This window comes from Pseudorca crassidens, chromosome 11, assembly GCF_039906515.1.
Source record: "Pseudorca crassidens isolate mPseCra1 chromosome 11, mPseCra1.hap1, whole genome shotgun sequence".
Lineage (NCBI taxonomy): Eukaryota > Metazoa > Chordata > Mammalia > Artiodactyla > Delphinidae > Pseudorca > Pseudorca crassidens.
In genome coordinates, this window is record NC_090306.1 from 56,325,399 (window position 1) to 56,339,604 (window position 14,206).

Sequence of the window (14,206 nt, forward strand, 5' to 3'; positions counted from 1 at the left end):
CAACTCAGGAACAGCCAGCTGGAAGCGTTGCTCTGGGGCAAGGTATCCGGGAAGGGCGCAGAGCCTCCGTGCCCTCTGAGCGCACCACTCTCCCCGCATCCCCTCCAACCTGAAAGCTCCTGGAGACCCATCCTTCCGGGTATTTATAGAGGCTTCATTACACGGGCACTAAGTCATTGGCCTTTAGTGATTGATTTCACCTGCAAATCCCCTCCCCTCCCTGGAGGTTGGGGGTGGGACTGAAAGTTCCAACCCTCTAATCACGGGATTGGCTCCACCAGCAAGCAACCCCTATCCTTAACTGCATCTAAAGGGAGCCTCATTAACATAACAAAAGATACCTTTCTCACTCTCAACACTTAAGAAATTCCAAGGGTTTTAGGAGCTCTGTGCCAGCAACTGGGACCAGATCAGATGTATACTTATTATAAACCACAGTATCACAGGTGGTCTCCTTGATTCAGGGACCACCTGCACCTCTGGGTGAGAGGCATCCCCTTCACCCATCCTCTGGGCTTCTGGGAATTTGGGGGCAGGAACTTGTCATTCGGGAAGTATGACAAATTACAGCGGACAAAACTCCCACTGCACTGAGCACTAAGAAAGTTGATTTTATTTCCTCATTCCAGGTAATGCTGTGGTTTGACACTACAAAGATCCTCAAACAAGAAAGAGCTCTGTGCTCCATCTAAGGGGAAGAAAGACGGCAGCCCTGGGCTAGCCTGTTATCAATGTCATCCTCACCACAGCCCGGCCAGACACGCAACAGACACACAATAGAGCAGAACGATGGTGGAGGAAGAGGTCCAACAGGCTACTCTCCAAGGACCTGGACATTAGGGAAACAGAGTGACCCTCAGGGAGCCACCTCGTTTGTAAAGTGAATATCCCGTAGGTAACAATATTTTACAACCTATTCATAAACACATTTGATCACAACAGAGACAAGAAAAAACATCAGAAAAAGATGAATGATCCCTAGGCCAGGGCTAGACTTAAGGGAAGCTATTAACATTTCTGGACAGAAGTGAGAGATCAAAAACAGATATCAGGCACACTAGACCACTGCCTAACAAGCCCGCCTAAGGGTCATCTGAGTCTAGGGGACTGCACTGTTTGACTTAGCATTTCTATGGCTCAGGGCTCAGACTCTGTAAAAGTGGATGGTAACTTACAGGGAAGAGATACGATGCAAATTGAGTTCTGTCCCTCAGAAAAGATAAGTTCAAAGGCCTTGCTTTTATTTCCCTGTAAGTCATTAAGCAGCTTTCATTTTAACTAGGAAATCTTATTTGGCATTCTTTTTTTTTCCCTCCATGGACTGAGATATATATATATATGGTATAGTTTCTTTATCTTCCCTTTGAACAAGCTTTTTCATCCTGCTGTCATTCCTCATTAATGAGTTAAAAAACACTTTTCTTTTGCACGAGCCAATCATTTGTTTAAGAATTTTGTTTTTTACATTTTTGAAAAGTAAGTCTTAACAGAATCACAGACAAGGGAAGCTGATTGAAACAATCTATTTTGAGGACTGTCGGGGCTGGAGGTCATTACTCATATAAAACATACAACCTAAACTCCAACCCTTGTCCTATAATTCCGCACTGATTGTCAGCTGCCCCTGGTTTTACAAGGAGAGAATATGCTTGTCAGACTGATGTAGTGACTAGTAACTAGACACACGTCCATTTCTCTCTGTAAAGAGATTCTCATTATGGTGTACACCTCCATCTCTGGAGGCTCTAAGGCAGCTGCCTGAATCGTGTTTAAGGCTGGGCTCCTGAGGAGATCTCATTTTCTGGGTTTCTGACACTGTAGGGCTGAGGTAAGACTGAATGGTGACTTCACCTGGGAAATGCTATTTGTGAAGTCTCCTCTCCTGATAACAGGTGATCCCTCCTCTTTTCTGCTAAGTGAGTAAACTGAAGTTCAGAGAAGTGACGTAGCCAATGACTGTCAGATTGTGACCAAACCTCTGTCTGCCTGACAATTTACTGGATCTTGAGTACCAACTGCAAATATTCGGTGAAGAAAGATGCCTGTGCCGGAATAAGGTATGTGTTTCCAGTTCATATTTCCTCTTAAGGCCGAGCCTGTTCCTGAACTGGGGAGAATATTGCAAAAGAAGTGGGCTTTAAACACCAAAAATGACACTCCTTCCAAGAAGTGAAACAACTTGATCATATCAAGAAGAACAAAGATCCACTCTCAAAACACTCAAATATATTGAAATTGCAAAGTGAACTTGGCTGAGAGAAAAGTTGATGGTAGCAAAAGCAGCTACAAGAAACACGAGACTCAAATGTTCACGGGTCATGCCATCAGCAGCCATAAATGAGAGATGATGCTGGAAAATAATTTTAAAAAACCTTTCTGTAAAAAAATAAATAAAAACAGCTGCATACAATTAAGGAATATAATTTTATTGAAAAAACACAAATGACACGGACTTCTCTGGCAGTCCAGTGGTTAAGACTACATGCTTCCTCTACAGGGGCCGCAGATTCGATCCCTGGTCCAGGAACTAAGATCCTGCACGCCACGCAGTGCAGGCAAAAATAAAACATCAAAAGGAAATGATTTTCTACGAAGTCCAAATGCTCTGAATATGAAGAATTTTCTACTCTACTGAAAAAAAAGTTTTTTGCCTTAAAGTATGCAAAGAGAAGTGAGGCTAGAATTCATCTCAGAAATAGATTAAGTGGACACCAAAGAATATTTAAGTTTCAGAAGGAAAAGAGGGGTTATCAATGAATTGTAGCTAAGATCACAGGCTCCTTAACTGCAAAGAGAAAAAAAAATCTGTGATAAGCTATAGTACAAACCAGAATTCATTTTAAAGGTAAAACTTCAGAAGCTCCAGGGCCAAAGATGCAACCTCATTTCCCCTTTTCTCAGCCACTATGTGTCAGTGACTCTGATTTCACCCACACAAAATAATCACCTCCTGTTAGCAAAACCTAAGGGAGTGATTCTCAATCCTTAGGGAGCAAAAGAATCCATTAAGAGGTTGTTAAAATGTAGATTCTTGGCCCCCCACTCCCAGAAAGTGCTGACCAGGTGAGTCTAGGTTGGGCTTAGGAACCCGCGTTGTAACAAGCAGTCACGTGATGATGGTAGAGATCATCAGAGGTCCATATGCCGAACTATTCTCTAAGGCTACGGTGCCCAAACTTTTGGTGGAGACCCATTAATAAGTCTTGAAATCAGCTTAATGGGACAGCATTTGAAAACAAACAAAGATGTTAAAATAAACAAATAAATAAATAAATAAAAGAAAACAAACAAAACAGAAAATGTTAGCATACAGTCAATTTTTGGATTCATTTACATATATGAACGTGGGTGTATGTGTGTCCTGAATTGTGAGGCAAAATGTATTTTGGACTGTGTCTTAGCCAAGCAAGTTTGAGAGGCAATGGCCTCTGGAGACACGAGTATCACTTCCCTGGGACTCCCTCACTGTCTACCTGCCATGCCCCCATCTAAGTACCGAACCGTCACTCCAACGCCAACTTCCTCCTCCAACCACAAAGGCCCAAAAGGGAAGTGAGGCTGTGGTGCTTTGTTCAGCGTCAGGAAGGATAACTAGCTTTTCAGGTTCAGGAATGCACGGGGTCGACCTGATGGAAGACCTGCTGGGACACGGCAGAGCCTCAGACGCAATGGATAATGTGAAATAAACAAAAACCATGTAGCCTGTCACCTGAGCTCTGCATTTTCAGAAGGTCTGAAGGAAGAAGAGGTATTGGTGAGGAGGACTGGGTGGAAAAGGAGGGGCAGATAATGGAGAGGAAGTTCCAACTCAAGAAGCTGGAAGATTAAGGCCACGCTCTCTTCTTTCTGTATCAGGAGATGGAGTGGTTTTTGCTTTTTGTTCGTGTTCCCCAGGAAGGGGGGTGGATACCGGCCCATTCATTCCTATCCTCTTGAGGCAGCTTCTAGTGCTAGTAAGAGTTTGTAGGTACTGGCTTGGATACGGACAGATCCACAACTTGTCCTCATGGCCAGCTTTCACCAAGTGGCACACAGCCACGAGAAAGACGGCAACTAAACAACACCAAGTGTGTTCAGAATGGTGTGCTATTAACCCTACCCAGCCCTTCCACTCTGGTCTTTGCAGCCCCTTGGGAATTCCTCCACTAGGTCTATGCAGAAAAGTCCACCCAAGGGGCTCAGGGAACTGAAAACCAGCCTTCATTCCACTTGCCAAGCTGTGCAGTCTTAACTTGGGGTTATTTTTAACTTGAGGAAGTGACGTTTTTCTATTTCCCTGGTCCCCTCTCCACACCACCCCCCCCAAAAGAGTACCTTTTCCTCACTTCTGTGAAGGTTTAGTACAGGCTAATAGCACCCCAAGGGGAAGATAACTCAATTGCATCAACAAGGCACTGTGCCTTTTCATGGTGTCAGGTAATCCTCCAGTGTTCAAGGGATGCCCATATTCAAGACACAAGCGCAATTACCAGTCTCTGCTCTGAGTAAAGTGACTCTTCTAATGACTATTTCTCCTCTCAAGCATTTCAAAATTGGAGAATGTGTTTAACAACAATGTGGACGGCCTATCAGGGTAATTGAATTCACTTAAAAAAGAAAAGATACCTGAGATGTGAACATAAAACACCCCCAGAATTCCATATTGTCAGGCGGCAGGCTCCTCCGGTACATTTTCACTTAACAAGATCATTTTGGGTGTCTTACGATGCCCAGGACACCACCTACTTCTGAGCATCTTATTTTGTTTGGTATCAATCTGGAAGACGAGTGAAGCCACATGGGAAATGCACTTACTGCTACCATTGAGGGGAAATGACTGAAGTGAAGGAAGAAAGAAGTAACCCATTTATTAGGTCAAGTGGGTCCAGCGGAGTCTGTGATCTGTGGCCTCTCAATTCACACCCCCCGACACAAATTTTCCAACCAGTCCATCCTCTGCCACTCATTGTGCTGTGAAATGCATGACGCCTTTTTTTTTTTAAAAAAAAAACAAGATCTATTTTCAGCACATTTTTTAAAACCTCAGCTATAACAACTTGCACAGCCAATTGACTGTCGTTATCTTTGCTAACTGCTTTCAGTACAGGAGGGATGGGGAGACAAGCCTTTTGTATTGCTGGGCTATCAGGAATCTCCCTTTCAGGAGACTGCTTCACTCCAGAAGGAAAAATGGCTCTATTTTATACTTGCTATTTCCCTATCCTGCAGCTGGAGGTAATAAATATCTGCTAAGAAGCACTGTTGTGGGAGGCTAAAAATAGAAAGAATATAGCACACAGTAGGCACTCACTGGTATCCTTTTCCTTTGGTGCTGAAGGAAGGTGGGTTACCCAGCATGCTCCCCTCTGCCTGGGCAGTAGACTTTTAGAGAAGAGGGGAAGGCAGGGTTCCTAAATAACCGAGGGAATCGGGAAGGGCCAGCTCTTTTCTTGGTACAGCAGAATTAGCAGTGACTATGCAGCTTCTGCAATTTAATCACCAATGGAGTCCTTACAGCCTCCTAATGGTGTTTGTCAATTAGCAGATTAGGATATGTGACAGGTGGTGAGGGCTGGTGTTTACCAGACAGACATCAATTCACAGTAACTGGATAAACAAACTAACTTGTGATACGGGGCTAGAGCTGGGTCCCCACCCTAAAGTGTCAGAAACTTCTTTGCTTTTCTGTAAAGTCTGTAATGCCTCTTAATGCACAAGGCTCTCGTTGGCAGATCTGCACTCCCTCAGTATACTGCTATCTGTGACATCCTTTTGTACATGTTTTTTTTTTTTTTTCCCGGCACGTGGGCCTCTCACTGTTGTGGCCTCTCCCGTTGCGGAGCACAGGCTTCAGACTCGCAGGCTCAGCGGCCGTGGCTCACGGGCCCAGCCGCTCCGCGGCATGTGGGATCTTCCCGGACCGGGGCACGAACCCGTGTCCCCTGCATCGGCAGGCGGACTCTCAACCACTGCGCCACCAGGGAAGCCCTTGTACATGTTTCTTTCTGTGCTTTGGAATGCCTTCCCACCCTCCACCTTCCTGCGGAGTCAACACCTGCATCTAGGAAGGCTTTATCTTCCTCTGTAGTGGGTTCAGGTTCCTCCCCAACCCTGCCTGCCAGCCCCCTACCTCGTGCCGTCCCTCAGGGCAGCCTAGTCTAGCGTCTATTGTACTTATCCCACCATCTTCCCACTGTTTCCTGGACTGTCTCGCCATTAGACCATGTGCTCCCTGGGGATTTATAATACATTCTTTAAGTAAATGAATGCACAGTCTATGCATTGAATGAATGAACGAATGAATGAGTGATGAAAGAACGAACCCAGGATTGGAACACAGAATTCAGAACCCAACTTCCTATACAATCCTTTCTTTGACTATATCCGTTGTCAGCTGCAAAACGGCTACTTTTAATAGTTAGGGAGACTGAAGTCGTTAGAGGAAAAAGGGAGTAGTTGGCCTTTACCTCCTCTCAACCTGACATTTATATGCTCTTCTGGGTAAGACCGATAACTTATCTCTAGTTAACAGATTATTAACTACAGAGAGGGTCTTGGCTCTCAAGAAAAGTAGGGTGAGATTGTTACCAACTATACATTCTTATGTATTAGCAACAAAACAACAAAAAGCATCAGAGCTCTACAAAAGAAAACCAGAGAAAGCTCCCTCCCACTGCTTTCCTTGGCCTGGGCTCCACAGACGCTGTCACCTACACATGCCTTGTTCAAACTCTGCCAGCAACTCAGATTCAGCTGTTTGCAATCATAGGTTTTTTTCCATGAAGCAAAGTGAGGCAACTATCATAACAGAGATGGAATATAACCAGGGCTTACCCTGTCCTGACCCAAGACATCTAAATGACATCTCAAAGAGAACTTCATGTCCCCTGAATAATATAACTGTCTGCTGAGAAGTCTGTAACTGATGATTAAGCCTTCCAGCGTCACCCCTGAAACCCCTTTTCAGTGAAGTGGGAGTGTACGACATTTAGAAAATCCTTCCCCCTTCCAATGAAGTTGGAATAACAGACCAACTCATTCAACCTCCACGTGACACTAGAACCTCAAACTTCGGTGAGAAGATTTTGGCCATAAATACATTTCTGATAAATTCACTGCTTGAAAGCCGGTGTTCCCCGTTTTATGAGATCACCTCTCAGAGCTCACGTTTTGAGAACAATCGGTCTCTGATGACCTGCCTTTAAGCTCTAGCTTCTCTCCTTGGTTGAGCCCACAGTAGAATGTCATGATCATGCTTGCCTCGGGGTGGCCACGCTGAACAGAATGTGACCCTAAGGGAAGGAAAGAGAGTTTCCTGACCTTGTGCAGCTCCACAGGAGTAGGGGACATGATCTCCTTCATTTCCTGCTTCATCTTTCTCAGGGTGACAGACTTCCTGCCCACATCCGAGGGCAGAGTGTTGCTCCGAGTGGTCTGGCTATAGTGTGGCCGTGAACTGCTCCGTTCCTGGAAGCTGGCCTGTCGCCCCAGCTGACTGCGAGGTGTAGGGGCCTCGTGATTCAAACTCATCGTGCTCCCCGACATGATTGTTGCCTGTGGCATTGACAATTTTCAGAAACAATTAAGCCACGGACTAAGAAAAGCGTTTGGTTGCTCAACATGAAGCACATTTCTCCTTCTGCCCAGTCAAAATACGGTCTCTTCAGGGCATAACCAAAGGCTGGAGAATGGACGTACTAATTGCACCATGAAAGTCTGGGAATATGCTTCACACGTGACATTTATAATGCACAACTCAAATCCAATTTAAGTACTTAAGCCATTGAGTTTATTTAATCAAATACCACCCCTGGCAGTTTGGAGGCAAACTGAAAAGCTCTAACATCTGCTTACTGCAAACTACATTTTAAGCATTAACTTTCCACTGAGTGGGATCTAAAGATGGGATTCACGAGGCAACCTTCAGTATATCTTACAGAAATGAACTAAGAACTCCTCAGTGGGGACCAGGCTGACCCCATTTGCAATGGTGCCTCTAGCCCCACCTGGAGGTAACAATGGGCTGAAATGAGGCTACTGATACAAAGGCGAGGGCTTCTACCGAACGCTGGCTGCCTAGCTCTGGCATATTGCCTTTCCTTTGGCCACGTGGCCGGCCGGAGAAGTTTGTAGATCAGCTAGGTCTCCACATCATTTGGCGAAGGTCAGTGTTTCTTAGAAATGACCTTTGTGTAAGGTCCTCAGAGAGGTTAAGGAATAATCATTTATGACGCTACCGTATTCAACCCTTTGCTCAAAAGTGATGAGACCTGGGTTGGATTTTACCAGTGAATTGAGAAGTTTGTTCACTTTCAAATCTGTTCCCTGCATAATACACAAGGAATGCTAAGATTAGATCTCAAAAATGACTGAGTCTCAGAAGTGGAACAAAAAGAGCATTTGAAACCAATATCATGCTGGGAATGTTCATTTCTCATGGTTAGAGGATGCTAAAATTCTGAAAATATGCCTGTAGCCAGCTGTGTTCCTCCGTATGATGGTTATATAAGGGTGTACCAGCATCAGTGAATCTGCGTGAAATCATGGATACAGAAAACAAATTCCACGTGCCACGCTACAACATGATCTAGTGGTGTTGATACCGATGCTAAAAGTAACAGAAGTGTAACTTGTTGAGTCCTTTGAATGTATTCACGCATTTAAGCCTCACAACAACTTTATGAGGTAAGAGCTGTTATTCCTCCTAATTTACATGTGAGGACACTGAGGCACAAAAAGGCTGACCTACCCAAGGTCCCATAGGTAGTAGATGAGCCAAGTGCACCATCTAAAATTACTGATCAGGAGGGAATACTGCAAAGTGAGTAGAGTTTTCACTTGTTATCTTGCTAAGATTTATAATTCCAAGCTTCACCTGGTGTTCAGCTATACCCATGCCACTCACAAGATCTTTGAATGACAGCCAAGTATTAGCACACAGGTAGGTATATCTACAACTCCGTTGAAAAAGAAACAAAACAAGTGAACTTATCAATATCCTGGCTAGATCAGTTATCTTACTGATAATTTTTTTTTTTTTTTTTGGTACGCGGGCCTCTCACTGTTGTGGCCTCTCCCGTTGCGGAGCACAGGCTCCGGACGTGCAGGCTCAGCGGCCATGGCTCACGGGCCCAGCCGCTCCGCGGCATGTGGGATCTTCCCGGACCGGGGCACGAACCTGCGTCCCCTGCATCGGCAGGCGGACTCTCAACCACTGCGCCACCAGGGAAGCCCCTTACTGATAATTTTTAAAAAAACAATTGTAAGAAAAACCTCATGGGTCATTGAGCATTTACAAATGCTAAGTACCACATTGTGTATGCAGCATACCATTAAATACTTATAATAACTCTATATGGTAAGGTATTATAATTATTATACCTCCTCATTTTACTCAAGGAAGGGGATGCCTGGATCAGTGAAGCAACTTGCCCAAGAGTCTGGGATTACTACTTTAGCCTGTCTCCAAAACTCTTATTCTTGACTATGAGGCTATATTGGTTCTCAGCCAAGTATGAGGTTGAAACTTATAAAACTGACTTTTTTTAGTAAATGAAAAAAACCCCTTAACATTTATCCAGTGTGGATTATCCATATAATGGTTTATTTCAGATAAATCCCCTTTAAATTGAAACCTTTCTATTACTAGCTTTGTTGGTAACATGGGACATCCTTTTATTTTATGGCATTTAACTCACACATATCATTTCCTTGTTTAATCTACTGTTACTGATAGCATCTGATGATTGTTTTCTTGCTGTGGTGACCATCCACCTATTGTTTTTACCTATTTAGACTAGCTATTTGCTTTGTGAACATTTATTTTTAATACTCATTTTTCATTAGACCAACAGAAAACACATTGGAAGTCAAATAATCACTACAGCTGGGAGACAACACTTCTGCTTTGATGAGCCTTAGCCACAACAGAAGTTACAATCTGATCTAGAAAGGGCTCTAATGGAAGCGATGACAGACTATCAAAAGGTCTTCAGGTCGAGTTTTCAGAGGATAGATTGTTTTGTTTAAAGTGAATGTAAATTGAATTAGTGATATTGCTGAAGGAATATTAAAATTAAAACACAAATACAAAAACTAAAATAAAAAGTAATTATTTAAAGTTTTCTAGGATTTGTTTCTGCCTCAAGAGTATGTATTGCCTGTTTTCATTTTGCACAATTCATAATTTATATTATACTTTTTCAAAATTATTAGTGAGATAACTGGTATACATACAACTTAGGAGGAATATATTTAAGAGTTCTCTATCTGACAGTTAAACCTTCTTCCTATGTTATACTAAGCAAAAGATAGTTAAGGCAGCATTCAATACTCAAAAAAGTGGCAAAAATAATTTCTATCAAACATTTATTGTGTCATGTTCTATGTTAAGTGCCGTATAAACGTTAGTCATTATAATCCCCATATTTTAAAGCAGAAATACCTGATAAGGAAATTAAGTAACTTGTCCAAAGTCTTAGTTTGAATTTTTCTCTTTTGTTAAAACTATATATTTTTCAGCGCTAAAGCTGAACCTAAATTATTGCTAGCAATGGGGAAAATGACTAGTATAATTTTCATTTTCATTTCAATTGTAATCATTTTTCATCTTAGCTAATCTTCTGCATTTGTTACAGTGATAGTATGCTTTAACTTTTAATGCTGGATATACATTTCTTATGCAGGAACCTAGCTCCAGTAATATCTTTTGCATAGTAGCTTTTGCAATCAAGGGAGCAGAGTTCATCCAAACTGATAAATGAATTCCCTTTGTGCTAAAAGTGTGAATGAGATTCTAATTTATGGATTTGTCAATCATTCTTCCTAGTTGAAAACTTTAATTTCTATTTGGCTTATTAATTCAACCCATTTTTTTTCCTGGATGTATAATTTCGAGGGCCACACCTGCCAGAAACAATGTTACAGAAAACCTATTGGCTCCTGCGAGATGACTTCTATGCTGACGTATGTTGTTTCCATTGGATAACTCAATGTCTGAGTGAAAACGCAACTTCATTGTACTACTTTTTACATCATCTTCATTTTACCTAATGTAGAAGCTATTAGAAGAATAGCTGCTTCTTCAAAAGAGAAGTATTTCAAGATGCAAAGTGAAAAAGGCATATGAGCCAAAACACGCTTTGAAAAGCAGGAATATGTTCAAAAATTGTGAACTGAGATCTTTACTCAGTTTGGGAGAATGCTGACCCTTCTCTATATGGGAAGTGGTAAAAGTTTAAATAAGCCACCTGATACTTAAGCACTCTACTTTTTTTGAAAGTTTCACAGAAGGGAACCAATTGCTAACATCTTAATGTATTTAAATTTTATAGGATTATCCATCTCCAGGTCCTTTAACTTGTGCTCTGAAGCTGCAGTTCATGCCAGGTAATAATCATGATGTTTACAAATTCAAACTAGTATTTTTCTTTATAATTCTCTTTGCAGATTCACAGACATTAGAATCACAGAAAATATCCACACATGCATTTGAGAAGCAAAATAATATAAAGATGAGTCATCATTTTAGAATTGCAAGAGTTCCACCCCATTAGGCCATTCACATTCCTTATGGTGACTTGGGGACCTCATATGACATCAAAATAAAAATGCAACTTCTGCCACTTTATTTTTTACAGCTCCGAAAATTTAAAAGAACATAAAAGGAAACAGTCCAGGACTTCCCAGACCAAAGTGTGAATACCGTCAGCAAATTTATGGCTTTGATTAAAGAACTCCCCAGGAGTTCAGCTATTATACTCCGTCTCTCTGCAACTCCTTGAATTCACACTAAATTAACAAAGAATCAGGATTTGCAATTAACAGCAATGTAGTCTGTAATATGTTGGCTGGCTGCTTCTCAAACAGACTGGCTTTTTTCACCAGAGGCACTGTCATCTACGTTAAGGGCAAAATGAAGTAAAGTAAAATTTCCTCTTATGTTCCTCTTCACGATCAAATTAATGTCTCTACCAGGTACAAATGAAAACATGCCAAAGAAACCTTTCTAAAGCAAATAAGAGAATGAGAGATGCCACTGCTGGGAGACTCAGCTCGCCCCAAACGATCCAGTGGCAAACAGGTACAGTCAGGGTTAGCAGGGAGCAAATGGCAGAAGCCACAGGTCAGTAAGCTCGGCGGGGTGGGGGGAGGGGTGGAAATGGGGAAAGAAATACTTTTAACTGCATTGGATAAAATCAAATCACTGTCCAGACGGCAAGGGGGCAGGGAAGGCAGCTTCACAAGCAAAAATATAAACATAAAGGGTAGCTACCAAGAGATTCATGTTTCTCAAAGACACACGCCTGTCAGCTTTCTCCTGTGGAAAGGGTTAAAGCTTTTAAATGAACTGGTGTGATCAATGCCAACTCAAAAGGACCAAGAAAACAATGAATGTAGAAACAATAAAAGTAGCAGGACCGAGGCTACCTCGAGTTCTCTGAGAATTCCTGATTGTCCACAGGTTTCCAAATCCTCTAGCGCTTGGGACCAGAAGTTCTCCTCTTGTTCAGCCTCTGCACTGTCCGGAGCCCCTGTAAAACTGTTGTGAAAAACAGTCTGGGTTAAGAACTTGCTGGACATTTTTTTTTTTTTTTGGTCTCCAGAATCTCTCTCTCCTTCATCTCACACACAAAATAGAGATTCGTTTTGGGTCTGGCTTTCTTCCCACTGTGGCCTCCAAGTCAAGCCAGCTCCAGTAGAAGGACGCTTTAGGAAACTCAAAGTGTCTCAAAGACCAGAAGGACCATGGTCTTACTAATTGAATTTCACAGTATTCATGGCTGCGTCAACATGGCACCCGTGGGAATATCTGTCAACTGCTCTGTCCACAGGGAAAGGGAAATCAAACTTTTCTCTAAGAGAAAAATATGTTTTCCCCACTCATTACAAACATCAGTATAGAGCCGTTAAGTGCTATCGCTTTTTATGAATTTCCTTAAAATATTTTGGTAAGGGAGCAAACTGCTAAAATAGACCTCTCAGTTGAAAATAGGGAACCCTCAGTTAAAAAAAATTTTTTTTTCTAATGTAAGTTAATGTGAAGCTACCTTCTAAACAAAAGGAGAGGGAACTAGTCATAGAGTGAGGACACGGTTTACAGAAGTAGAATTTCCTCATGCGCTACTGCTGTTTTCATTCAGGGAAACTTAGCTCTTGCCCTGTTGTGTGGTGGAGCCCTGCCTCCCACTGGGCAGGCCCAAGTCTTCGAATCTGGACATGGGGCCAGCATGGATGGCGACAGTGGCTTCACACAATGCTTCCAATGCTAGCAGTAGGTGCCACTGGAAGTAGAGAAGTTCACATCTGGCCCAAATGACCCGGAAGCAGTTGGGACAGGGCAGCAGTTGGTGAAAACCTTACCCACTGACTGTGGACTGGTCCCAGTCTTCGTTACTCAGCCCCACATCTGGGTAAGTCTGGCTTCGAGGCTTAGTGACTGGGGACAAACTGCCTCTCTGTTTGGGACTCCTCCAGTCATAGGTGTTGAAGTTGTAGCCTGAGGCCTGAAAGCCAGTGCCTGAAACAAAAACAAGGCATCATATTCTATTTTAGTAACTTGTCTTTTTCTGTAGCTTCCGTTAGTTTGTTCAAGGGGGCTGACTTTGCGGATCATGGAGGCCATCAAGACAATACTTAAATCTTACATTAAAGACACATTCACACCTATTATCCCAAATGAGTCTAGCAACAACCCTGAGGTAAGACCCCTAGACCCAAGCAGGAGGATCCAGTGCTGGACGGGTGCTTTCTGTGGCGCCTGCCCTCCTCTGTCCGGGTGAGACATCTGCTGGGGGCTGGGGGCGGTGGTGGTGGAGTATGCCCAGATCTGTATCTAACCCTTTCTAGCGCAAGATCCAGAAGGCGAGAACCCTGACTTTCCTGCCCAGACACCCTGCGTCCACTTCCAGGTGGAAGTCTGTCCTTCTGAGAGTGGAATTTGCCACCAGATGTGGATTCCCGGCCCAAGGAGTGGCCAAGGGGCGCTGGTTGCAGGGGTGTGGACTAACCGTGGCTAAACCGGCTGGCGCCCACCAATGTTAGGGATGAGCCCGAGGATTATTTCATCCACCAAGAAATGACATTGTTAGCGAGTAGGGGGGTCAAATAACTACAACACCAGCAATAATGGCAAACACAAGGTGGGCATTTACTATGCAACCAGAACTTCATTAAGTGCTTTATTTATTTATTTTTGCGGTACGCGGGCCTCTCACTGCTGTGGCCT

General features: G+C 43.1%; 1 protein-coding gene across 5 annotated transcripts in view; it reads right to left on the reverse strand.

The window, feature by feature from the left end:
* GRIP1 (glutamate receptor interacting protein 1) overlaps nucleotides 1–14,206 on the reverse strand; it is a 700,393-nt gene that overhangs the window by 27,919 nt on the left and 658,268 nt on the right. For 4 of the 5 annotated variants that reach the window (XM_067697253.1, XM_067697254.1, XM_067697251.1 and 1 more), the window contains 4 exons: nucleotides 13,342–13,498; nucleotides 12,409–12,520; nucleotides 12,254–12,298; nucleotides 7,300–7,533 (listed from right to left, as the gene is read on the reverse strand). In XM_067697253.1, the coding sequence (XP_067553354.1) occupies nucleotides 7,300–7,533; nucleotides 12,254–12,298; nucleotides 12,409–12,520; nucleotides 13,342–13,498 (548 nt within the window). The remainder of the gene's footprint in view (nucleotides 1–7,299; nucleotides 7,534–12,253; nucleotides 12,299–12,408; nucleotides 12,521–13,341; nucleotides 13,499–14,206) is intronic. The other variant, XM_067697252.1, reaches the window with a different exon arrangement.